The sequence below is a fragment of the Onychostruthus taczanowskii genome, unplaced genomic scaffold, assembly GCF_017590055.1.
Source record: "Onychostruthus taczanowskii isolate IOZ18803 unplaced genomic scaffold, ASM1759005v1 scaffold28, whole genome shotgun sequence".
Classification (NCBI taxonomy): domain Eukaryota; kingdom Metazoa; phylum Chordata; class Aves; order Passeriformes; family Passeridae; genus Onychostruthus; species Onychostruthus taczanowskii.
The window spans coordinates 3,576,518-3,601,408 of record NW_024500128.1 but is presented as its reverse complement, the minus strand read 5'-3'; the positions used below and the strand labels follow the sequence as shown (position 1 = coordinate 3,601,408).

The following is a 24,891-nucleotide window of genomic DNA, read 5'->3' as shown; positions in this document are numbered from 1 at the left end:
ACCCCAGAAATTAGGCCCTTTACACTTGGAGATGACTGCTAAAAGAAATGCAAAGTATTAATTAGTAATTTCACAAGGATTTAAAAAATCAAATATGTGACTATGAGATAAGGAACTGTGTCCTTTATTCTCAGACCTTTACCTTTAAATTGAACTTAGGTTTAACCTTTAACATTGACCCCTCAGGTTACTTTAACCATTTCTGTAACAATGGCCTGTGCTCTGTCTCTACATACATCTCTTGGTTTTCCATAGGAAACATGGTTTAGAATATTGTTATAATAAGCATTTAGAATTACTTCATGTTTCTCAATTGATTTCTTATCCACTTTATACTAAATGCTTTCTATGTTTGAAATCTCTACTGGTCTTCGTTTTAGAACTTACCCATAATTGGGAAGACACACTTCTACTCTGTTATCATCTGCTGAATAGTGTGGCCAGTTCAGGGCCATTAAACCTGGTTGCCAGGTCATTCTTTTGGAATGTTATCCAAGAGATGTGTCATTAAGTCCCCCACTGACTGACAACAGAACACACAGTGTAATCAGTTACTTTCTGTAAACACTTATCATTATTACAATTAGTGTTTGGGGACGGGTTGATGTTGCTCTGGTGTGGAATAGCATTTTGTACTCTTTCTGCCAAGTATCATCATCTTCCTTTCCTGCATCCAAGGCCATGACATCCAAGGCCATGGCTGATTTTTATCTGCTGCTTTTCAGAGGGCAAGATAAAGCTAACAAGCTTTTTTTTAGGAACTGAAAATAGATAGTGGGAACTGGATAGAATTTTGTTCTGTCTGAGAGCTTTTAGGTATGCAGACATGAATTATGGTGAATTTCACTGCTGTGCTTTCAGCTTCTCCAAAAGGTAACCCAGAGAGGCCTGCCAATGAGTAATGTCCTTTTTTGCTATATAGGGAATTATTAGTAGCTTCGATGAGCAGAAATCTCAGATACCTCTAATGGGAGGAGGCACTGCTGGGTCAGTACACTAGTTTATCATCTCTCACAAAAGTTTAGAAATATTCTTTTGCATAAGGACAGAACAGATTGCGAACTAGAAGAAGGGATATTCATGGAGAAAACTACAGGAGGCATATTGCTAATCTCACAACAGGAGCCTCAGGGGAGTATTTGCAGAAGTTTTTGCACTTGCTACATTTTGCTATTTGTTTATCATAACTGAAAAAATTGTTGCACATTATGTTGTGGACTACAAGGCCAGTCTCAGAAATCTGGTTGATTGATATGGAAAGTCACCCTTTTATACTTGAAAAATGCTCCAGCCTGTTCTCTTAATTGTTGGACAATTTAAGTCTTCATGACCAAAAGCAGGATACTAAAAAACTTGCCCAATTTCTGCGTTGCATATTAAGTTGCTAGGGGTGTTTTTGGATGGACATACTCATAAAACTGTTATTAACATGGAATTCTTTAAAATAAAGAAAGTGTAATACAACTACACAGATCTGTGTGTTAGGTCTCATCTGCAGAAATAGAAGTGGGCATGCACTTATGTGCATGCTGAACCTGTTTAGTTACTGTACGATTGCTTGAAAATATACTGAGGATGTTGTTGCATAAACCTAGCTGTGACTGTTAAGTAGAAGCTTATTTATGTTTTCACCATGAAAAACCTAGAGAGTCATTGAAAATCCAGATATAAGCTCTCCCTCACATAATTTAACTTATTGTAGCATATTTCTCTGTTTCAGAGAAATATCTGTGGGATTCATTAGTCAGCACTGAAAGATCTGTATTTGAGGCTCCTAGGCACCTTGTAATACAAATAAGGGTAATCAACAAGCTGTGGTTTTAAGTAATTGGTTTTGAAATGACCCTGATGATTCTTACCTGCTGTGAGCTGTCAAGAAAGGGAAACATCCAACTGTGAGGATTCCTGTCATTGCTGAGCCGCTGCTGATCTACTTCAACCTCTAGTGCTGGTGTAGAGAGGCTGGTTCAGTGAAAGTGGTTCTGTAAATGGTCTCTGTTTTTACTTTTCAAGAACTGAAGTAGACTCAGGCAGGTGTCATATCACAGCTGTCAACAAAAATGACTCGCTCTGATTTTGAGTCAGAGTACCTGCCTCATTTTGTAGAAAAATAAGAATTCTACTTCCCTTCACTCTTCTCTCCAGGCAAATAATTTTAAAATCAAACTTCCCATGTGTTTGTATACACAGGCAGATTATTTTCTTTGTGTTTTGGGTCTGTCTTGGCTGCTATAATTACTGCAGCACATCAAGGGCAGTGCAGAATCTCTTGCCATTAACCAAAAAGAAGCTATCAATGAGTTTGTGTCTCAAGTGTCCTTCAACAGGCAAATTACCTGAGTCCAGTAGAACACTAGAAACACTATAAACTTTTAACATATCAATTGCCACCATCTATGTACAGGAGGCACAAAGGTGTTAATGAAACCTTGGCACCTGTTGAAGATGATGTGAAAAGTCTCATTGCCTGCAATGGAGCCAGTATTTCACCTAATGTTTAAGAAACAAACTCAGCTGTGCTAGTGGACTGAACTGGTGTCAGTCCATTCTGGTTCAGAAGAATAGAAGATGTGTTTTTCAAAAAAAATGTGGCATTGTAGTCAAGGAGAAGACTTTGAAATTTGCTTCTACTTCAGCTTAACAGAAGCTGCACATATTCTAACAGCAAAATATATGAACTCTTTTTCTTCCATTTGTTCAGGAGGTTTTGAGTACTTCAGTTTGAAGAATGTAGCTAATCTCTCTGAGAAGAAAAAATATTTTATCTGCAGTGCTCTGAAGCAGGTTTTACTTCAGCCAGTGAGAGACTTGCAAGAAACATTGGTTCCTTTCAGTTGCTTCACTCTATTCTCACTGGAGGCCAACTTCAGGGGAAATTGGAAATGAGACTTTAAAAGTTTATTTTCACTTTCTGGAGAAGCACAACTACTGAAAAGATAAAACTGTGATGACCAGATTGGATGGAGAAAAGAATGGAGTATTTAATATACCTCAGAAAAAAACAAATTTCTGTACTGTGATGTTTATAATGTAGAATTTGGCTTTGGAACATCACAACTAGACAAACAGGAAGTATTTTCTTTTATACTGAAGGTTTTGCATAGTTATTCTGATATCCAAGTAGGCAGAATGGGTAAGTAGTGGTTAAAGGTCTTCCTACAAAAAAGATATTTTTGGAAGCATTCCAAGTCAGGTATGGTTGATTTAGGGAGGTACAGTAGGATATTTACTTCATTATCAAGTAGTAATAACCCTGATGAGAAACAGCCTGTTAAAGAAAGATCATTTTGATAATCAAGTAAATTTTTTTTCTGAGATTTTTTTTTCACATTCTCTGTCTGTTGAGGGCTTTGAGGGAAGGAGGGGTGTGTGGGGTGGTGGCTTGTGCATTTTTGGGGGGGTTTTGTTGTGTGTTGGGGTTTCTGTTTGTTTGGTTAGGGTTTTTTGGTTTTTTTTAAGTTTTCACTGATACTAGAGGATGAACCAAAGAAGCAGTTGTTTGTAGCCTTTTGCCACCACATACCTCCTGCAGTTCAGAGGGCTACAAGAAGTAGAGCAGGTCACTGATGTTGTCTTAAGACCTCATTTCTTTGAAACATAATGTCATATAAACTCTACCTATAAAAATTATTGTGGTATTATTTTAGTTTAGAGATAATTGGTAAAAATTTTATGACTGACAGGGCTGTAATTCATTCCAACAGTGAGCATTCTCCTTCTTGCCCAGGCACAACATATCTTGTTTCACAGAAATGCAAGGAAGAGACATCCAAGACAGGTTTTGTTCAGAATTTTAGCCACTTTGTTCAGTACTGTTACCCTAATATGTAGCTAGGCACAACAGGCCATTCATGGACGAAGAGAGTTCTCTTCCTTGAAAGGCATCCCTTCCACTCCTTATTGTCAGGGGACACATACTGAAGTAAAAACATAGAGAAAAGTCTCCTTTTTAGTACAAGAGAGCCAGAGCCAGATCAGAGCCAGATCAGGGCAGGAAGCCTCCTATTCTAGGGACTTGACTGACTGCCTGAGGCTGCTCCCTTTCTGTCTGTCTGGCACTTCTGCTGGCAGGGAGCAGCTGGAGAGTGGGCCAAGGATTTGGGTTTCTCTCCCACCCTAGCCAGTATCTTTTGGTCACAAGTTATTCATGTGTTTTAAGTTAAGTAAGCTCTTATGTTGTCGGGAGGGCTGTCTAACACTCTTCCTCTCCAACTAAGTGGCAAGGTAGTACCAGCACAAGCCACGGTAACATTTCATAGTTGGACTTTGAACATACACTCACACAGCTGGAGAAAGCTTGCTCAGGCTGGCAAGATGGGAAATTTTCCATTTTTTTCCTGGCTTTGTGCATGCTGTAATCTGAAGTGTCTGGCTACCTGAGGGAAACTTGAATGGATTATTTTCAAGAAGTACTTTTCCACAGTCTGGCTGTCAGCTGCCTCCTGATAGGATTTAGTCAGGAGAGTCACTTGCAGTCTTCTAGAAACTAACCTTCAGAGCATGTTTTGGGCTTGTTCATAAATTGCACTGTTAACTTCCATACTTCTCCATTGCCCATACCCAAAGGTGCTGTATGTATTAGTTCTCTCATTGTGAAAATCTAATGGGGACAAATCAAGCATTTCTCAGAAGCTGTGTAGGGAAAATAACCTCAGTATCTGCAGGCACACAAACACATGCTTACTGTAGCCAGTCTTTTTCTCTTAGTTCTTGTAGTTAAAGCTAGCTAGGATGATGACTATGGCAATAATTATTTTATGAAAATTGTAGTGGAATTTTGTTGGCTCTAGTATTGAGACTTAGGAAAAGTCTCAATCAAATCAGAAATTGTGCAAGTGAGTTCTTGTTCATGCAGAGGTAGCAAGATTAATCTAGCTGTCATCTTCTGGGAAGCATTAGGAATATCAGCCAGAGAAGCCTATGCTGTTGTAGCTCCAGTGCCAATGCAATCTTTCTTGAATGCCCTTTGTAGTATTGGCAAAATCTAATCTTGGTGAAAAATTTGAAATTAAACCAGGGAAAATTTCCATCAGCATCCACCTGAGATACCTTTTTCTTTTTAAAATGGACCTTTCTCCAGTGAAAGGTTCAATTTCAGCCTGGAAGGAAATCTTTCATTTTGCACTATTTACAAGAAAAGCTGAAGGAATGAAGATGTGGATACCCAAAAGTGATCCTCTGATGTCATTTTAACTCAGTCTACTGGTTAGCTCCGCTAAGGATAGCACAGTGTTCCCTCTCCCTGCACTCAGTGGGTATTTTGAGGAGGAGGATAGGATCATGCAGGGTGATGGAATAGCACTGACTGGAAAGATGTTCTCCATCATTCCAGTCAGTGCTATTCCATCACCATGCAGCATTAGCAGAGGTTTTTATTCCCTGTATGTGAGCTTGTAAGCTGTAGGTAGGAGACTGAATTCTTTCACCAGTTATCTGAGCATTGATTTACCAGCATTCAAATTAAGTATATGGAAAGCCTCCTTAAATTAATGAGACTTTTTTAATAGAATGTAGGTATACTGTTAATCTTCTATTTAAGCAACCTCTAGGAGTACAGACCCAAAGAACACATTAAGGTTTGCCTAAAGGTAACGTATGATTCACATTGTGGAGGATTTGACTTGAAGAGAGACCAAAAAACGCTTTAAAGTATTTAATTGGGAAATAATGCTTTGATTATCACCTGTGGCCTTTACCTGATTATGGATTATTTGCTAAGATCCTTCCCTGCTTATTTGATCTGCCTGAGGGGGTTTTTATAAAAATGTCTGGACCACATTATTTCTATGTTTCAGAAAGGCTTTTCACATACATTTGAAATGCAGGATCATTACTGTGTACAACATGTTTTTCAGACAGTAACAATTTCTACAGCCAGATGTGAAACTTGGGGGGAAAAAGAAGTCATAATGGATGTATGTGCAGGAATCCCCTTTCTCCCTTAGCTGTAATTGAACAAATGGCACTGAGATAATTCTGTAATTGTTTGCCTGTTCCATTAAGCCAATATGAAGATTAAAGTACCATCTGGCTTTCTGAAAACTAAAGTTAGAAAACCTCCAGCTTGAAAGAAAAAGCAGCTGGATCCCTGTTGAGTGGACATTTTATATGTAATCTAACTTTGCTCCTCTCCACTCAAAGTTCTAACCACAAATAAGTACTCAGAGCTTTTCCCTCTCTGTAAAAGTTGGCACCCTAATGAAATTTTTCAAAGTACCTTTTCCTGGAGGACTCTGATAACCTTGGGTCTGTTCTTGTATTTATGCTCCAATTGAGTTTAAAGACTGAACCTGAAAAGGAAATCTGGTTGGACAATTTCATCATAAGGGTTCTTTTTTCTCCTTTTCTTTGTGAAATAGTAACTTTTTCAAAAACATTGTTTTCAAAGTTCCCAGCGTTGCTAAAACTACACTTTTTGCACATGTATAGCAATTTCCTGTGGCACTTTTACAATTCATTTTATTTTGTATTTCTTCTAAGATCTTAAATAGCTTTTGCAACCATTACAGAAAAAAATCAATTTTAAGTCATGCTTCACCTCTGGAATCCATTTTTATTGAATATTTATAAATAATTTCAATAAAAATAAGCTTTTTGTATTGTCAAGAAATTTCACAGAAAAAATAAAATTAAATTTTCAGACTCTATGAAACAAAACTAGTTTCAGGAATATTTTTTTGTGAATTAAATTAGTTTTTTCTTGGATTTTTTTTCTTGTTACCAGGGCATCTAAAAATTTATGTTGATAAAAAACAGAGAGTAATTTCTAGGGAAGATTTCATCTGAAAGAATACTCCAGGACTGTTAGTGTTGAAAATATTGTATCTAGTTTTTTTCCAGGCACTATTACCACTATCAGAATCAGAAACCCACTTTCATTTGATTGCTCTTGTATGAAATTTAGCCTATAAACAAACTCATGCAGGAACTTCCCTTTTTCCCCACTAAATGTAAAAGCTGCTAAAAAAAGTATCTCCAAGTCTTAGAGTAAAATATTTTCACATTTCGATCTGGACATCTTCCTCTAGTCTGGGATTCCTGAATTATAAAAAAAAAAAAAAAAAAAAAAAAAAAAGGCAGTTAAAATGGAGGGTGATAGAATGGTCCAAACCTCAAGCTTTTTAGAGTCTTTCCCACACCCTCAAAAGGGATTGTCCACTGACACGATCCGTCCTAAGGACAAGATTCGTGAAGGTTCTTTTCACTGATCTCAGGGTGCAAAAACAGACACGATAAGGGGGTTTTGCAGTAAAAATGAAAACAAATGTACTTTTATTGAATAATCACAACAAAATGTGTTAAGGAGAAGGGGAATGAAGAGAAGGGAAAGAGTAAGGAAAAAAGAGGGGAGGAAAAGAAAGGAGGTATATAGCTACCAGACATGGGATCCTTTGAAGTCCAGTCGACGGAGCTTGCCGTCTTCACGTCACGGGAGATCTCAAGGGTACCAATCAGGTCTAACCTCTTTTATTGTCTTTTTTGATTGGGGGAGGGGGACACATTTCAAAATAGTCTATTGAAAAGGGTACAAAAGGTCATCAGCAGTAGGCAAGAACCATTGTCTTCTCGGTCCAGTGGTCGCTTGCAAATTTGCTTTGGTTACCTGGCCTTCCCCACACATGCCTTCCCCCACCCTACGGTAGGGATTTCAGTCTCAGTCTTTTAGAGAAAAGAGGGGGCTTTTCTATGTAGGGGTCACATGTCTCAGTCCTTGATGGGAGAATCTTCTTCCATCTCAGTCCATCTGTCACAGTGGTACGATGAAGGGGAATGGAGGGTCCTTTAGTGGTGACCACCAAGAAGGTCATTCCAGAGGGAAAGTCCAGCCAAATCAGGAGGTTGGAGAAATTCCAGGACCAGCAGGCAAAGGAGAGCACACTGCCCCTTCCCAGGTGCAGTGTTCCATGGGTTGAGCAAACACACCTGTACACAATAGTTTGGCTTGGTGGACCAGTCGGACCCGGATTTCTTTTCCTTTCCCCGGTGGTCTCGACTTTCATGATGAATGAGAGGCAAAGAATGAGGGAAATTTCGGACAGACACTCACATCCACCTACCAGCTTTGACTGGATTATTCAGTCTGATTAGAAAGCATAACTGGTGGACAGGGAAGTCTGTTTCAGTAAAGTGGTTCTTTGGAAATATTTAAAACTCAAAATCCAGTGGACATCCAATGATTTCTGTTTCCTTCTGAGTGAACTCAGTGCCCCTTTGGACCAAGCTAACTTCAATTGGCTTGAGGAGTCTTTGAGGAGCAAACTTTGCTCTTCCTCTTGTGTTGTCTGACCACCAATGCTGGGTCAAAAGCACTGAGCCTTGTTGAGAGAAAGAAGGCAGATAAAACTGTCTGTTGCTACCCTCAGAACCATCTGATAGTGCTATAACAGTGTGCTATTCATGTGACAGGGCAGATAACACATTTCTGCTTTTAAAAAACCCTAAAATATATATTTTTAGCAGGACATTTTCAGTAAAGGCCTCCTGATTCAGTCAATGTATGTGACGTTCATCTAGAGAGAACATAAGGCTGAGTTTGGGATTTTGTTCTTTAAAGCTGTGAGCCCCTTTGTTGTCCTTGGAGCAGTTTTAAAATTACAATTTAGCAAAGCATGTAGTTACTGCTATGTGCTTCTGTCTTGGCTAGCTGAGTTGTATTTGGAAAAATCTGTAAAATTAAATTCTCAATGCTAAACTCATTGAGATATTCATCTTTATGCATGAATTTAGGCAAGACTACCAGTGAGATTTGGTTTGAATAGTCACTGTTGAGCAACGCTGGGAAACAGCCAAGATATGGGCACCAAACACTGATATGTATAATTTCAAAGCCATTTCAAAAAATGATGTCTGTAACTATTGTCTCACCTTCACTGACTGTAAAAATGAGAAATGTAATATTTGCCCAAGGCAAACAGGGTTTTGAATATTAATTTGTATTTGTAAAGTACATCAACAAGGTAAGTCAGGACACCATTTGACCATGAATATGCAAATACACATAATCCTGTATTTTCACACCTAGCAAAATGATGCAGACAAGAAATCCTTTCCTTCTGAAATACATGCTTCATTAGGCAAACTCCATAACACAGAACTATCAGCAGCAAGCTGTGTTGAGATTCCACTTGCCATTTTATTTTGATCAGAACACGAATAGGATTTTATTGTTTTGTGATTTTGTTTTAGATAAAACACTCTACCCAGTGTGCATCATAATTTCTCCTGCAGAGTTTTTCAATCAAATCTCTTTTCTGCCTGAAGAAGAATGTGCTGGTTTGTTCTTTTCCCCTTTGTCTCCCCAGTGCATAGTTTGGGACTGGGATTCCAATGGAAAGCATGACTTCATTGGAGAATTTAGCTCGACTTTCAAGGAAATGCGAGGAGCTATGGAGGGAAGACAGGTAAGTGGAAACCACCTGAGCAATCTCAATATGTAATCTTTGTAGAGCAGTGTTCCCCAGACAATCCTGTCATAAAACAGGTGGCACTGCCTCATCGTTTCCCAGAATTTAGTTGTGTTGATCTCTCCCACAGGTTTTACTGTTACCTGGACGCAGTAATCTGAAAATGTAAAAGATCATTTGCTCCTGTACATTCATGCCTGAAATATTTAAGGTTTTTTCCTAGCTCCCATTCCACAGGCATTTCTTTCTGCTAAGATTTATTTCCTTTGAGCCCAAGCACATGGTTTCCATGAGGTGCTGTGCTGCAAAGCAGATGCCCATTCTGGCTACTCAAAGCATTTCCCTGCTGGCCTAAAGGCCTCTATTGGGTGAGGGTCATTCTCCATCTTTCTCCATTTCTCATGTGCTGCATTCATTGCTGCCAGCTTTAACTAGAGCCCAACATGATGAAACTAATCGGTTTTCTAAGTATTTCATGATTTACAGCCCTAAGGGAAAATTAAATTTTTAGCTTATCAATAATTTCACTTTTTTATGTCAGCCTGATCTTTTCAAATTGCAGTTGATAGTAATTATTTAATATGATAAGTGATTTGGCATATCTAATTCCAGAAATTGTCATTTTCTATTATTACTTACTTCTAAAGGTGTTAGTTTTGATAAATTCTCTGAGTGGGAGTTAAAAACGTTGATCCTGCAGATAATTTGTATTCATTGTTCCACTGTTGTTGCGATCTCAGCCCCAAACACAAATGCGTAATAAGCTTTATCTGGGATTTTTATTAAGGTTCTGTTTATAATGTGTTAGTAAAAATCTAACAGAGAGTCAGAAGGTGTTTGATAAGTGGTAAGCAGTCAGTCTATGCCATAGGTCAAGAAACATTTATGGCTCTTCTCGATATTTTCTGTTGAAGTTCTTAGAATACACTAAAGTTTGGCAAATGCTGCTCATGTGTGTAAAATACTGCTGGTATGCATCAGCCATATATTAATCCATCATAAATAACTTCTGAACACAACCTGAGTGTAAATGAAACCTTGCTTGCTCTCTCAAATCAAGTCAGAGGATCAAAACTTTTATCAAGCAAAATTTGTGTGGAAATAAGGAGGCAAACAAATCCCAGAATGAATAACATTAACAAGGCCAGTGATGTGACAACACTCCAAATTTGTATACAAATACCTGTGTCTCAAGTACCTGTGTCTCAGGTACCTAAATACCTGTGTGAGAGTGGTAAAGGGTGTGTATTTTGAATGTAAGTGTCTTAAAACCACATCATGGTCCTTCCCAGGAGACAGCTTGTTGGCCAAAACAAGAGCCTTGCAGTCCAGAATGCCAGGAATGGCTCTGCAGGATAAAAGATTTATTGTGATGGAGAAATAGTATGTTTTTTTTCATCTTCAGCTAGCAAAAAGGATGATTACTCTTTCAGAGGCATAAGAAGTTAATGCAGCCATTTGTCAGCTCTTGTTCTAGGTTGTCACTGCACTGTCAAAGTGCTGTCCCAAAATGTTTTAATTTTGCCCTGTGGTTTAAGTGCCTGAATCTTACTCTTGCTATGGGCCTGCCATTTGCTATTTCTGCAGGTTGTCTTTCACCTGTAGCCTTTTACTTGCAAACTTCCTCCACATGCCCTAGGAATTGTGCCTTTTTTTCTTCCCTGCTCCTCTCATTCTCTTGTGGCTGTGAAGTTATTCTGTGGGCTTGCACCTGCAAAACCCTGCTGTTGGTATAACTAATTCTCATGGGACACAGTTACCACCAAGGTGGGAATCAGTTTCCTTTCTCCTCTTTTCTAATCCTTGTTTTGTAGCCTATTCTAGAGGAAAACAAGATTGAGTGGATAAGATAGTAAGCATTAGTCATTTAAATGGCTGATAAATAGTGGTCCAAAAATATAAATGCACATTCTAGATGGTTCTTGCCCCTGATGAAATCAGGGTTTGGTGAGCACTAATAGCAAGATAGACAAGAACAAGCAGTAGGAGCTTGAGCAGGTCCTGGTGGAGATGATGTACTTATGGAAAACAATACTGTGATCCCCTTACGTACAGGAGAGGTCACTTGTGTGGGAAGCCATGTCACTTGGCTGGAGCCAGAATTAAATTTCCCTTTCACTCTCTCACTGTCTCTCCCTCATCCTATCTCATTTTTCTCTATTCTGCAGAAAGAACTATTGCTGCTAAAGGCAATATATGCCATTGTCTGTGGACCCCATAAAAACATCTTAGTGCATAGTTTATGTTAACATCCTTTGTGCAACATTAAGTAGAGTTGCACAAGCAGTTGTCCAGTTTTTCTTTAGTTTTAGCCTCCCTAAAGAAAAAGCATGCACAGTGGAGTGTTTACTTTGAATAAAGAGGTTACAGTGAACCTTGAGGAAATGATATAGAAGGAAGGTGTTTCGCCTTCAAGTAGATGTGTTGCTAGCTATGTCTGATAAGGAAGGCCATATCAGAGAAATGTAATTATATGTGGGTGGGGAGATGAGTAGGTTAAACATAGTTCTTTGTTCCTAGAAGAGACCCTTTCATAGCCTCAGACCAGAAAATATTGTTTTCCATGTAGTACTCCTTTCAGTCAGAGGACTAAAACTACATCCTACAGCCCCTGGTGTTAACATTCTTTCACATTGCATCACAACATGAGTATCAAGTGTTGAAGATGAGGGCCAAAGCCTGGAACTTCATCTCATATGCTGTGGAAGCCAGAGTAAAGAGTAGAGCTCAGGTCTGGCGTCCCTATTTGAGTTGCTAAGAAGATGCAGTGAAGCTTCTTGTTCTGGTTATATTTTCTTTTGTGCAATAGACTTTACAGCCAGCTACAGTACATTGCTATAGTTCTGTCAAAAGATAATCAAAACGCCCTAGTGATTGTCAGCCAGGGTTTTTCACTTTCTCAGAAAACTGGAGAGAATTGGAAGGAACATTCATCATTGATAGGGGATTCAAGAACTTCGATTAAGCTTAAACTGCAAATCTGTGTGGTTTTTGAAGGACTGCTACAGCAGTGGCACAGATCTCCCTCTCTGCCCATCAGCAATGCCTGTATTGCTGGAATCAGCAGCACAAGTTGTCATAGATGCATTAAGCAGTGAGAGTAGGAGTACCACAGTTCGTGCTGGTGAGCAGCATGGACTGTGTGGTATCTGTGAGCCGCTAGTGCTTCTCACAATTTCACCAGCTCACCTCATCTCTGGAGGAGCTGACAATGATGTTGAAGTTGCGTTTTAAGTACATAGTTCGTCTTCAGAAAGCACAGAGCATTCTGACCCATTCTTTAACCTCCCCCTCTAAAAGTAAAGATATTTTTGTCTTGTAGCCAATCTATCAACTGCTACGGAACCGCTTGAGATGGACAGAATGAATCCATCTCCTGTAAGTAAGCAGGTTCACCTGCTTACTTACAGAAGCCAGTGGTGCTTCTAAGACTGTTCCATCCCTGGGCTGTGTACTGATTATCCCAAGTTTTGAGTGTCAGACACAGATGAGCTAACTGGCTTGCCTTGGCTGTGAGATTTCTCAGAAAAGTGTGTCTGAGACCAGGCATCCTTTAGATAGCACTGGTATATTCTGAGTGGTTGAAGCAGTATTGTGTGAAAAGAAGAGAAAATTCCTTACCTGAATGAGATCACTTGTTTTGATCAGAAGTGGCATAAGTTGTTTATGAATTTCCTTTCTGAACCTGGTATGTCTTGGGTGAGATTTGAAAATACTGAATTACGACTCCTTCAGAGTGTTAAGTGCTTCTCCATGACTGAGAGGACTGAATTCTGAGAAAACTTGCTGGTTTTCTGTTTTAAGGAGACTTTCTGATCATGAACAACCGCAGGATAATAACTTTATGTGTTTCTCTTCCATAACAATTACCTTATGGTCATAGACTGTTATGTTCTGACACCTAGCCTGTTTTCATACTGACCACCAATAGAAAATGGCACAAAGACATCCTTTTGTTCCACTTGCTTAAGTGCATATCTTAAGCAGCCCTTGTATGAACCATGATTTAATGGTGAAATTGGTGGTGCTGGCTTAACAGTTGGACTCAATGATCTTAGAGATCTTTTCCAATGTGTAAATCGGTGGTTTCTAGATCTTCTATTAACACTTTCCACCATTCCAAACTTTATTATTTACTCTTTCACCAGAATCTTGACACAAAAAAAAAAAAAAAACCACAGTAAGAATAACTCTATCCTTACCTTTTAAAGTTAAATACTAATAAATACTCTGAGTTTATTGTGTCTTAAGATTCTTCCAAGAATACATATAATATATGTTTTTAATATGTGTGTACAGTGGCAGTTTCTAAGGTGTGCTAATATTTATCCATAAAACATATTTAAACAGGACAAGAAGAAGGTTGAGATTACATAAATGTAAATGCTATTAAAGCTTATCATAGTTGAAAGGAAGAATCCTCTACTAATGAGAAAAAAAAAAAAAAACTTTTTTGGGTTTTTTTAATCAAGGCAATAAAGCCAGAGGGATTTGAGAGGAAAAAAGTCAGAGAAATCACCTGGATTCCCATGCAGCACAGGAGTTATGTAAGGGAAAAATCTGTTCCTGTATTACATAAAAATGGACACGTGTGCATTTGCACACACACAAAAGGAAAGAGGAGGAAGAAACCCTGCTGTACTTCTCTTCTCCCCTGACATTCCCACAAGTTCAGGGTGTTATTAGGGAGGGCTTTTCCATCTGGTAGCTCTTCAGATGACTCTGCACGGTGAGACCTTTAAGCTCTTGGTAATGGGCCAATGTGTTATTGACACCTAAGGACAATTCCAGTTTTATCAGGAGACAGCCCAGTTCACCCAGGACTGTCTTCAACACCAGCAGCTGCTCCTGGCCCCAGACATGGCAGTAGAGGGCAGTCAGAGCAGGCACCTGCCCAATCCCTGTGCAGAGGCAACCATTGGTAGAGCCTCGGAAGCACAGGGGATGCTGGGGGCTTGTCTGGGGAAACAAGAAATGCTTTAATTTCCACTTCGTTCCCCGGGGGCAAGTTTCCAGAGAAAATCTCTGAGAATGATTAAAGGCAGCTCTTCTCTCTTGGTGGATGTATTTCTGGGACAGGAATACAAAAAAGCCACAAAACTATCCTGTGCTCTTGCCTAGAGGGATGGCAGGAATCAAGCAGCCTTCCATGTGGGAGGAGACTCAGTTCACACAAAAGTGGTTTGTTTTTCTTGAGGCATCAGAAAGAGACAGTGCAGGATATAATGCTGCCTGCTATCGACTGGGGGTTTTGAACCATCCATTAGACTGCAGTGCCTCCTTTGTCATTCACAAATTGTGCAATTCATTGCCGCAGCTGAACAGGAAGGAAGAGGAGCTAAACCAAGTGCAGGGGAGGCAAGAGAGCATTCTACTGCTAACACAAGCTATGCCACAAGCGTACAACAAGCAATGAAAGATCACTAGCCCTTTCCTGATCAGGCCTACCCAATGTCCTGGTGTGCTAGCACTGTCCCAGAGAAAGCATCTGCTGTCATTTGTCTGGCCTTGGGGAACATGAAACACTCCTGACACCTTCAGTCCTTTCTCTGAATAGCTTCTGCCACATATTGTCCAAATTTTGCTTCTACAATGGTTGTCTTCATTCAGTCAGCTCCACATCCCTTTGCTGGTGTGTGGCATAAGTGGTTGCATTGTTTGCTTTTCTCTCTCTTCTGAAGGTTTTTTAAGAGAAGGAGTAAGGGTGTTTGGAAAGACAGTATCCTTCAGTGCAGAGTAACATCTCCCACTTAGGGGTGGGTCTGTGTCTCCTCATCACAGGCACAAGAGGATTGGGATCTTCCAAGTGTCAGCATTAGTTCAGTGACTCTCGTTGAAGAATAGCTGAATGGAGTTTGTTCATGAATTCTCCACACAGTGGTTTAAATTTAAGTGTATAAAACAAACACCAGCACAGTATAGTCTTGGGAGTCCATTACCAGCATTTGCAACATTACTTAAATTAACCGTAGGTAGTTTAAAACCAGCTTGCTTTCTCTTTCAAATTTTCTGTGTTGTTCGATAGGGAAAGAGCTTGCACAGCCCAGAGCTGTCAGGCATTTGGAGGAAATGCTAAGTGACTTTCAGGATGACGAAGCCAAACTTCACAATGTTTACCATTACTGTCAGATTGCAGACTATTGCATTAGTTTCCTCTCAACTGAAAAGTTAATTTAAGAGCAAAAATGGATCAATAAAAAACAATGTCAGATACCAAATCAATACTGGGAATGTAGGAACAGACTGGAAATTGAGGTTGGCCTCAACAGTGCAAGCAAAATATTTGAGAATTGTTTCTTGTTATTACTTACCTGCTTAGAGCTGTATTTTGAACTCTGTTCTCATTATAAAAGCTGGATAAACAGTAAGACCTGCATGGGGAATTTCCTTCAAATGATGCTTGTTACATCTTTAGCTTCAACTGTGGGAATTGCCAAGGATCCAGACCTGGATCTTGGTGGGTAAGTGAAGACTGAGCTTTGTGTAAAACAATCTTGCTGGCTTTTTTAAGCCTATGAACTGGGAAATGTCTTCTCTCACCTCTCTTATTCCCTTCCCTTCGTTATACTATCATCAATAGATTTAATAAGTGCACAATTGTTCTTTCCTTTTGTTTTCCTACTTTGTGTAAATTTTCTAGTCTGTTCTATCCTTTGCTGTATTATCCACATAAACCAATAATGTTAGTGACTTGCACATAGAATATTTTAATGAGCTTTAGGTAGTTACTGAGAATTGTTATCCATACATCTTAAAATGCTTTGCAAAGTAGATGAACATTCACAGTTACATTTTACAGTTAGCAAAGGGAGCCTGAGATTTTTTTTCTCTTTTGAAGTTCTGTTCTATGCCACTTTGGTCCTTATTTATTATAAACCTCTTCCATAAAAATACCGTGGAAATTTTTTTTTTTTCAGGCTTAAATAATCCTTTTCCTAAGAAGAGAAATTATATGCATAGTATATGGCTTCATATAGGTCAGGGCTTATTTAAATATGCACATTGAAAAAATATTCATGTTGGAGGATGCTAGAATTGAAGTTCACCTTGGATGTTCAGGGGAAAGCTACTACACCTCTCCAGTGTACTTCAGTGTCAAAGGGAGGAATGCAAATCCTGTCTGCTATTTTTTTCTTTCTACTTGATATACTACAGTTTATCTATGAAATACAGACAGTATGATTTCTCTGTAGAAATGCTTCGAGTAAGTGTGCAGACTACTGTGTGTTAAACCATTTTGCCTGACAGCAACCTATCAAGATTAAGCAGTGCTTTTGCCTTGCTTTCAGACCCAAATATGAGCTTATTGCACTCCAGTGTTGTGTTACAGGCCACTCTCTTCGCTGAGAGAGAAGGGATTTTATTTCTTGAGCCTGACTGCTTCTCTTGAGTAGAGAAAAAACATTTACGGAGGATTTCCCCTGAACATGAGGGCCAGTACCTGCCCGTCTTCTCAGTTGGAAAATTTGTTTCACAAGACAAATAACTGAGCTGTAGGCTAGCTGGGAGAGCAAGCAGATGTGCTTCCTGCAGTTGGAACTGTTTTTTTGTCTTTTCCTATTCTTCACTCTGTCACCTGTCTCCATTTCACAGTGATGAAGATACCTCTCCTCCCCTGTGCAGAAATGGCTCCAAAGCCATATGTTTTGCCTTCCCTTTTTTTGATGTTTTACAAAATCTCTATGTCTGGAATACTTCAGAGACATTCAAATAATTGCTGTTAGACAGTGGTTTGAAGTTGATGAAATTTCTGGGGCTGAGCACAAAGTAAAAATAGTTTTTGGTGCTCCAACACTTTGCTAGAATATGTCACATATGTACCTCACTGTTGACAAAGTATTGTAACACTTAGGCAGGTTTTCATTGTAGGCAAAACACTGTAACACTTAAGACATGTTTCATTTCAAAATGTCATAATAGAGATTTTTAGATAATAGATCGTTCTGGTTCTTTTTGGAATAGTATTTCTTTCTGTTACCCAGCATCACCTATCTTGTCTCCACACTTGAAAACAGCTCCCTGCAGGGAAATAGTCATGTCATTTTCCACATTAACAGCACATTAGAGATAAAAATCTGTATCTACAAATGCCAATAGGCACTTGCATGTACAAATGTACATCTTACTCCTGCAGTAAAAGGCATGAATAACACTGTAAATGTTAGAGGTGAGGGTCTGAAAGCTTGGCCTTATCACTCTGCCTGAAACCAGAGGAAGGCATTTCAAGTGGAAATGGCTAAGAAACTGGGAGATGTTATAAGAACAAGGAGATGTATTTCAGTAACAAGGTAGGACTGTTGTGCTGTAAAATCGACTGTTTGTAAATAAAACTATGAAAAAAATAAAAAAGGTATTTTACTGTCTTCTTAGGGATAAATTTCAAATGTATCATTAGTTAGCTGCATCTTTGTGAATATTTTCCTGATTCACTTTTTATTTTGCTATCAGACATAAAGGAGAAAGTGAGATGATTGCTGACCAGAATTTTTATAATCATGAGTTTAATACAAAACGCAGTGTAATTGTGATAACAGTTTTGTAGTTAATACAATGCATCAGGTTACTCTCTCCAGTATTCTCATTTGTATTAAGTTCCTTCTTTTTTTTGTCCTCTCAGAAGATCCTCAATCTTGCTTATGTAACACCTCAAACTACGAGACTGGAAGATGACAACAGATTAATCTGGATGTCTCCCTCAGTGCCATGTCCACATGTATATGTTCAAAGACTGATGTTTGCCCTGAGCCTTTTTCTATTAACTATTCTCTGCATAGTTAACAGTTTTCATTTTTTTTCCTCTCTGTGTACCATTATCTGTAATGATTTAGTCAACTATGGAAATTGGGCAGTGCAGTTTTTGTTAATTATTCAATCTGTACCTAAAATTTTCCTGCAGAGAATGACTGCTATTTTTTTCACAGGTACAATGGGAATGCATTAACCCCAAGTACAAAGCAAAGAAGAAGAACTACAAGAACTCAGGCATTGTCATCCTTAACCAGTGCAAGGTAAATATATGTTTTGCTCTTTGTCTGTTTCTTTATTAAGCTCTCAGGGATATATTTTAATGGTGCTTGGAACAAAGTGGAACTGCCTGTAGAATAGCAAAGGAAACTGTTCCCTACAAAAAGTAAAGGCAAGGACTTGAATCTCAAAATCAAGTTGACTGTCCTCAACTTTCATTTCATTTCTCTTGCCCTATCTCTGCTCTTGTACAATGGAAAAGACAATACTAAACTCTAAGACCTAAATACTCTCCAACTGTGTGTGTATCCCTTGTGTATCCTTCCATTATATCTACAGCATTGCCCTCCTTTTCCTAAACAAACAGCAAAATTTTCTCTGACTTCCCACAGAGATGTTGGTTCTACTTTTTTGTTTTCCTTTCTGTAAGTTTAGAATTTTGATTTTTTTTTTTTTGTGTGTTTATATATAGTTTTGTTTTTGTCTCAAACTGTATTTGATGATTCTTCCTTTACCTTATTTTCAGTTGGTCTCTCTCCCCCTTCCAATTTATTTTTTTTTTCAGGCAGTTCTCCTATGTTTTATCAGTACACAGCTAAGTTGAATGTCTTGCTTTCTTGTCTGCAGATACACAAGATGCATTCTTTCTTAGATTATATCATGGGAGGCTGCCAAATACAGTTTACAGTAAGTGTCTTACTTCTCTAACTTGTTTTGAAGAAAAGGAATCCCCTTAGATACCAATTCATTACTTTCAGAGAAATGATTCTTACATGCCATTCCTTGGTAAATTATTAAGTTCTTCTTGCAAAATGTATTAAGGACTCATTCTCTTTCCAGAATGAGTCCTCTGTTAAAGCAAGTTGTTTCCCTGAAATGGTGCCATACTGAAAGTCACACACAGAGAGATCCAGCCAAGGATTGCTCTCTGTCAGCCTGGGGTAAATGGTGTTTCATATCTCAGCCATAGCTACCAAGTAAGATGGCACTACGGGGGACACAGTTCTAATTTAGTGTGTACTCAGAAACTATTCAGTTCAAGGAACAGGGTGTAAAAGGATTTGCAGGCCTCTTCATAAATAGAAATACAATTTTTTGTATTTCCAGTTAATAAATTTAGAAACATTTAATGGTGTGTGGGTTTGTTCTTTTTTTGTATCATGTATCTAAAAATTAATATACTTAATATAATGTAATATGATATATCAGTTTTCCCATAGCATAGGAATACGGATTGTGGCTCAGTTCCAATCTGGTTTCTGTGATTTCTAATTTATGCCAGCTTAAGGGCTAAAATCAAATGCACAAATGTAATATTCTGCTTCTAAAGATCTTTTCTTTTCCTGTAGCATCCTGCCCTATTTCTGCTCCCACATATAAAGTAGCAGACACTGGATGCTACTGATATGTTCCATTTCACATTTTCTAGACAAGCCTTCATTTTCCAAAAAGATTTGATAAAAAAAGAAAGGTGTTTTTAATTGTACCAGAAAGTTCTAGCAGCAGCTACAGTAATGGATCGTCTTCTTGTGTATAGATCAGCTTTTTGAAGTGTTAAACATGGACTTTGTCCATACTCGTCACAGACTCATTGGATAACACCCAGAACTGAGGACTCTGTTTTGGTTTTGGAGAAAATATTTTCTGCAGGACAAAGATCTTTATAATTGTCTTCTCTCATGTAAAGCATACTGTGTAATTACTTCTCTGCCTTACGTGGCTACTTTTTCTTTTATCCCCACGTACCAGCAATGCACATTTCTCCTTCGAGTCTGAAACTTCCCAGTCTCTGGAAACCCCTTTAATTTATCTTTTCTGACATTCCCCCCCTCTCCCCCCAAAATATGACTGGAAGAACTCAATTATCAAATGTATTCAAGGCCACTATCAGAAAGACATTAATGCCTTCATGTTATATTTGAAAGCCTTTTCTAACAAGGGCATGTGGTTAGGCACATGCAAAGACCAGTTAATATGCATTTCCCACAACTCCAGCTCAAGAACAGGAGCACTGCCACCATTAGAAAGTATCTAGGGATTTACATAATAAGTTACAGCTTTTCAAACTCCGATTCGTCATAACTGTTTTCCAATGGAAGAGCAAGTTCTTAGTGCAAGGAAGGGTTATGGCAATTTGCTTGCCTTTTATTTACTTGTCACAGGTTTCCTATTAGTAGGCTGCAAAATACAAGTTTGAAAGTGATAAGGCAAATGGTTTAAAGTGGATAGTGGCTTCTACTGTGTTTTACTGTATTTCATTTTACTAAAATGAAACAAACAATTGGTAATAGAAAGCATAAGTAAGCTCATCTTCAAGGATGGCCAGCGAGGACATAAAGGAAATGGAAGATTTGTTATGCTGTCAGCCACAGAGATCCCTGAAATACTGTTGCCCTTAATGGGAAATCCACAGTATTGTGTAAGCACATCACTATCAATTTTCAACCTGCAGGGACCCAGGGTAAGCCACTGTGACATCTCTGTACCTTTAGCTGTCTGCATGCATAGCCCAGTGGTTCTAACTCAACATTGTCACAAACTTGCTCTTCACGTATTTTCTTCCACTCTTCTTCCAGCAGTCCTCAGCACAGACTGGTTGTGAGATGTGTTGTTATTTTCCAAAATGAATTCTCCAGTGGTCACTGAAAGAAAAGGGTGCAGCCTGCTGGGGACATATTCCATTCTCCCTTGCTTTCTGCATGCATCATATAATCTCCTCTTCACATAGTCCTAATCTGATTAATTCAGACCACTGAAACAGAGGAGGCCTATTCCTTGGACTTTCCCAGATTTCCATTTTTTCCAACTGTAGTAGATTTGGGATTGTTTGAAACTCTCCTCATATGTCACTGTCCTGATATTAACAACGTTTCTGTTGATCTCATGCTGTGTACAGGCAGTATGATACAACTTTGATTTGAAAAGGCACTTGCTGAGGGAGGGAAACTGGGATGCCAGGTGCACATTAGATAACAAAAAGCTGTAGAGTGATGTACCTGCTAATTTAAGGCACTAATGGAAGCCTTGGTAACATCATGCTGTTTGTTCTTGGGATACTTTGTATCTTGATTGTAGAAACATGGTTTGTAGTTAGATAGAACATCTCTGAAAAATGAAAGTAAACTTTCCCTTCACTTTACAACCAGTTATTAAGAGGCTTTCATCTATAGAGATCAAGAGTGCTGATTCCAGCCCTCTATTTTTATGCCCAGCTTATTGCCAAACACTGTATCTCTTATCAGACAGTGTACCCTCCTGCAGAAGAAATCTTCAGAGGTTGGCAGTGCAAATGGGTCTGTAGTCAGAAGACATTTTCATCACTTCAGGAAATACAGCAGAAAGCATGTGTAACATGCATAAAAGGAACTGTAATAGAAAGATATATTAGACAGATAGTCTCTCAGGCAGGTCACAGTGTTGGGCAGCCTGATTTGTTGCTGACTAATCTAGCAGGAGGTCCCAGCTCTGTAGGATGTTTTGAGTGTAGTGAAAATCACCTTTTACAAGTCTGAGGATAAAAAAAGAAGCTGGTACTGAGTGTAGTTATTGCCCTGTTATGCCCTTATTTAGCTGAGGGAAGATGACTGCTACACTGGAACTGATACATTTAAAGATATGCTGATAAAATCAAATACATGTACCTTAAGAAAGATTCCTACTTAACTGCCCAAAAGATAAGCTCAATTGTGATATTACTATAACTTCTGTCATATATTAACTTATTTTTACAAATCCTTATCCAATGTGTTTGCAGAAGACCTTGGTCCTGTTGGATAATGCTAAAGGAGCTCAGCATTGTTATTTTGCAATCGTGGCAATTTACAGCGGTCATCTTTCTTTTAAGTCCTCCCTGTGGGAGTCAAACAGAGATTTGGATCAGATTCAATAAGTATGCTGCATTCAAGTACAAAAATTCATAAATTCTTCATCATAGGAAATTAGGATATTTTTTACTTATCAGCAGACCTCTACTGCAAGGACCATTTCCAAAAGGAAGCTTGTTCTAGGAAGTTGGTTTTTTTGCTTTCCCAAACACTAGCCACAGGCTTTTTTCCAAGCTTATGAAACCCACTCCTTATTCCTACTCCACATTCTTGATTTCATTTCCAAAGCAGTTAGCCATAAAGGGAAACTTGTCCAGATCTGTTCGAGGTGTCACTAAAGTCTTGTTAATGTGTTTTAGTGTTTTAGGATTGTCAGGAAAAACACCTACTTTAAACAATTTTACAGGAATCCTCGTTGTTTCCCTATCATACAATGGCATTTTTGTGCCTTCTGTAATCAGATTAAGGTTGAATTATTATCAGAGAAAATATACTTATTTTTAAGAAAATATGCATACCTTGAATAAGATTTTTTACAAAAAATTTTCCCACAACTAAGGTAGTTCATACAAGCATCCATGGATTTGTCTTGGATTTCACAAACCACTAATGTTGTTTTCTTCCTCAGTTAAATATGTGTAGTGTTCTCAGTTGTGTGCCCTCACAAGTGAAGTCATGAGAGGTTCTCCATTGATTTATTCAAGTTAAATCCAGATACCATTTTTAGAAAAAGATCTATGTGGAAAACAAACTGAGTGCTTCAGTGCCTGAACAGTGAGTAGGAAGCAGAGGTGAAAGATTACCCTTACTTGCAAGCCAAAAAGCTCTTCTCTCTCCTGACTGGATGTGGTGAGGTGCCAGGAGTTCATCAATGATCGAGCAAAGAAGGGATTTCCAAGCCTACTACAGGTTAGTTTCTTCAGCTGAAAGATACAGGTGAAAAATCAGAACCAGTGGAGGAAAGCCATGTTGGGTTGACCTAGTATGATATTTCCCTTTAACTTTTTAGCAACAAAAGTAAGTTTCAGAAGGGCTGTGTAATTTTTTTAAGGAAGCATGAAAATGTCATGTTCCATTTTCATTTTGAAGCAGCATAAAGTAGTGTTACTTGTGCCAAGCAGAGGCTGCAGCTGGGGAAGCTGAACATTTGCAAAAGCAAGCTGTGCCTTCAGAGTTATTTTTACAGCCTTTAGCAAGACCCTTCCTTACCTTTCAGCTACACTGTAAAACTGAAATCTGAACTTGCTCCATTTGTCTATTGAATATTCAGGTGTAATGGGTTTTTTAGAGAAATAGGTTATTGGATACATGGACATTTTAAAAATGGCTTTGTTCCCCCTGTAAGACCCTTGGGATTCTTGTTGCTCCTCTTAGGAATTCCTATAAAGCAGCATCACAAATTCAGCAGAGGACTTTCTGATCCATAACAAAGGAAGATACATGCCAAAGCCTACCTTCAGTGAGACGCGTAAAGAGCATTTTAAAAGGGAGAAATTAATTTTAAGATGACTCATTAATACTTGCTTTTGCATTGACTACTGCCCACAATCTTCTCTAAGGTTTTTCAAAAACAACAACAAAAAATCTGTGCAGGATTTAAGCTTTTTTACCCTGCAACTCATGTTTAAGCCTGCTATCAACTGTGAAACTGAGAGAGTTAATTTTCACTGCTTAGATGTTTTGAAGAGAAAAAATACCAGACAAGAAATAACTACTACTACAGCCACAGTAATGATTAAAATACCTAAAAAATGTCCCTAATTGGAATTCAAATTTATAGTTTTAGTGGGACTTGTAACTCTCTACGGACATTTTTCCTGCAAAGCTTTTATGTCCTGAATGTCACCTGAGCTGGAATAATTTAATTAAGTATGAGAACCTAGAGATAGTTAATTTGATTCATTTGTATTAGGACATAATTGTCCCCATAGAATAGCAATGCAGGTAATTTTTTACCTAATTATGCAGTTTTAGTTTTATTACCTCTTATTTTATAAACTGTCATTTGCTTCTACATATATTTATATTTTTATTTTATATATTTACCAGTGAAATCCTCATTCCAATTTGATTAAGTACACTGTAAAATGACCTTTGCTGTGAGGCTGCTGTCTCTTTGCTGCAGCAGATTATTTCTGGTAAAGATATACAGTTGATATATAGATATCCATAACTATATAGATATATATAGTTGCTGTAGGTGTGTTTATGCTCAGAGGAGCTCTGCAGCACTTTGACTTCTCTTCTTTTCCAGGTAGCTATAGATTTCACTGCATCCAACGGCGACCCCAGGAACAGCTGCTCGCTGCACTACATCCACCCCTATCAGCCCAACGAGTACCTGAAAGCTTTGGTAGCTGTTGGGGAGATTTGCCAAGACTATGACAGGTAAATAACCACGTTTGATCACAGAGTTGTCTTTAGAAAATGTTTTCACAGTGTGAAATTAATGACTGCCTGTGGCTGGCTGCAGAGGCTCCATGTTTAGGCACTTACAAAGAATGACAGAAAGATTTGTCTACCTTAACCTGCTTTTGAGAGTGACACTGGGTTTAGATTAGTTTCATGACAAAGAAAGTCACAGTTCTTGGCTGTTTGGCTGATTTGTGTGTTAAGTTTCAGGTTTGTATTCCCATGTTAAAATTACATGTTAGGGTGGATTGTTCATGTGTTCAAGATTAACAGCTTGGAGCCAGTTT

General features: G+C 38.5%; 1 protein-coding gene across 1 annotated transcript in view; it reads left to right on the top strand.

Annotated features, from left to right (window-relative positions):
• CPNE4 (copine 4) overlaps positions 1 to 24,891 on the top strand; it is a 178,601-nt gene that overhangs the window by 115,778 nt on the left and 37,932 nt on the right. The window contains exons 7-10 of the mRNA XM_041407781.1: positions 9,303 to 9,401; positions 18,326 to 18,412; positions 18,996 to 19,055; positions 24,447 to 24,580. Of these exons, the coding sequence (XP_041263715.1) occupies positions 9,303 to 9,401; positions 18,326 to 18,412; positions 18,996 to 19,055; positions 24,447 to 24,580 (380 nt within the window). The remainder of the gene's footprint in view (positions 1 to 9,302; positions 9,402 to 18,325; positions 18,413 to 18,995; positions 19,056 to 24,446; positions 24,581 to 24,891) is intronic.